The sequence below is a fragment of the Dendrobium catenatum genome, unplaced genomic scaffold (genome assembly GCF_001605985.2).
Source record: "Dendrobium catenatum unplaced genomic scaffold, ASM160598v2 fragScaff_scaffold_133, whole genome shotgun sequence".
Classification (NCBI taxonomy): Eukaryota; Viridiplantae; Streptophyta; class Magnoliopsida; order Asparagales; family Orchidaceae; genus Dendrobium; species Dendrobium catenatum.
This window is the reverse complement of record NW_021318595.1, coordinates 11,461,494-11,464,023: the sequence shown is the minus strand read 5'-3', so window position 1 is coordinate 11,464,023 and position 2,530 is coordinate 11,461,494. Positions and strand designations below refer to the sequence as shown.

Below are 2,530 nucleotides of genomic sequence, written 5' to 3'. Positions count from 1 at the left end.
ATAGCATGCAGTGGTTTAAGAATTAAGTTATTAGGTGCAGTAATGGCTCCCACTCGAATTGGCATCGATCTGACCGACTCTCCGCTGAAAGTCGGCGGCCGGGTGATGGGCCAGTACATCGTCGTCGAAGGATCGAAGGGTTATCACAATATCTTCTTCTTATTTTTTATTAGTTCCGAACAAAATTTTCTGATCAATTTTTTTTTAATTAAAATTAAGTTTAAAATTTTCATACTATTTTTTTTAATATTTATTTTTCTAACTAACTTAGTTTATCTGTAAAAAATTTCATATATCTTTTTCAATTTAAAATCTAAAATTAAAAATGAAAGCTTACAAATTAACCCAAACATATATTATTTGGACATTTAAGCCAATTAAGTTAAACTCTCATATATCAAGATGAGTCAAAACTCTGAACCACCAGATGAAGATGAGCTGCCTATATTTATTTATTAAAAAAAATCGCAGGATTGAAACTGAGGGGGGCAGCTGCTTCGACAACAAAGGAAGAAGTGGTGGCGACTTTGAAAGAGAGAGAGGTAGGAGAGATGAGTGTTAATTTCAAAACTAATAAATTATCATTTATAATTTACTATGGGTATAGTGTGCTCTTGATTTCAAAAAAGAGTGGCAAAAAGAAAAGGTGGCTGCATCACCTATGAACTGATAGAAACAATGACAGTAGTACATGGAACTGGTTTGAAGTGGCTGGCGCGCTACTTCGATTTGGTAACGATGCTTTAAGCTAATTATAAAACCGTATATTTATAAATCTTAATTTATGTATGTTATCCTGACATACAAGGGACTATTAGTATCAGTTATGGCATTCTTTCGGACATTTGTTTGTGAACATATTGTTCATATCATATTATGTTTCTACGCTGATCACTAAGCCGAGTCTTGTGGAAATGTGCGCTTGGAGAATATCGGGAAGTACATGTATCGAATTGTGTTGTCTTGATAGTTCATGCTTAGATGTATGGCAATCGGTGAACTTTGGGTATTCTATTACCTAATTATAATTCGAATAAGAGGGTTGCTACTGGCAGCATCCATGAGGCAAGTGTTAGGGGTATGCTAGATCCTATTTATTTTATGATATAGTAAAAAGAAAAAAGGGGAATGGGATAGGGATGAAATTCATAACTATATCAAGTACTACAACACAAAGCAATTGGTTTAATGGCATTAGGGAGATAGTGAGTCAAATACGTACTCACCTCTGTATTCGCTAATAATTTCAACCATTGAGCTAGTATGAAGATTACTGTACGTGAACCTGCACTATTCATTTATTGTACATAGATAATCATATTTAGAGATCACATAGATGAATAATAGGTTTGTTGTTAGATAATATATGGACCTATAACTTGAATTATATACTACTATATAATTATAGGCAAAGGGTTTATGTATATATTATAGGGAAATATGAGTGACAAGTATATACTTTTGGGGTAGTAGAAGACTAGTGCCAAGGAGACTCATCGCAGGAGGGAATGTCAAAATGAGAATAGATGCTATTGAGAAACTCTAGGCGGTAGGCTCCTCATGATGTCTATTGATAGGATGTTTGATGAAATGGTCTCACAGTAAACGAATGAATTTCATGGACACAGACATTTTAATTAATGTCTTATGCTGCATAGTTTGAAGGATGGAAGACAGCAATGAAATTTTTTGCAAGATAATGAATAGTTGATTAGGATTGGGATCGACAACCTATCATTATTTTGGCTTTCCTGTATTTTCTTTATGGGGAGCTTGGGACTGGGAGATGGGTTCATAGCCAGATCATTTGCCAGAGAGAGATTGGAAGTTAGCCTGGAGTTTGGCCAATAACGCTGGTGCACCAACAAATAATTAAGGGGTTGGATTACGTGAATAATTACAACGCGTCGTTTGGTTAGCTCTCAATTTACTCTCTATGTGTTCTCTCATTTGAATTTAAATGAGTAGAAATTCGGGGTGGTTTGAGATTTTGTAATTTCGTGATTGACTTTGGATGGATTTTATAAAATTTGTGTTTTTAAAATATTATAAAATGGATTAAATTATATTTTTGATTTTATTTCAATTTTATCAACTTAAATGAATTATATAACCATTGTTAACTTGCAGAAATGTAAAATGGATGTTTATTTGGGTTTAAAAAAAAAAGTGCCCTTCTATGAAAAATTCTGATCTGCCACTGTAATATTCTATACTATCTATACTACTATTATAAAAGGGGCTTGAGTTTCCTTCCTCGGCAAATCTTGTTCATCCATTCTACTTATTTTTGAATTATCTTGGCCGCCAATCTATTAAAAATATTAATAAATCCTTCTATTTTAATTTTTATAATTATAATTAATTAATAATTATAACTTTATTTGATGTATTAATGAACACCTCTTGATATCCCACTAGAACGAACGCCTGCTATCGATACCTCTAATTAGCTAAACGTTATTATTATAAGATTTAAGAGGAAAGAGTTATTTCATGAATTCTTAGCTCTGAGAAAACGTTTTAATAG

At 32.8% G+C, this 2,530-nt stretch overlaps 1 protein-coding gene across 1 annotated transcript in view; it reads left to right on the top strand.

Moving 5' to 3' along the window:
- Nucleotides 1-2,530, top strand: part of LOC110114129 (endoplasmic reticulum chaperone BiP-like) — a 16,692-nt gene continuing 14,162 nt past the window's right edge. Inside the window, exon 1 of the mRNA XM_020846894.2 lies at nucleotides 1-139. Coding sequence (XP_020702553.2) covers nucleotides 43-139 — 97 coding nt within the window. The 5' untranslated portion in view covers nucleotides 1-42. The remainder of the gene's footprint in view (nucleotides 140-2,530) is intronic.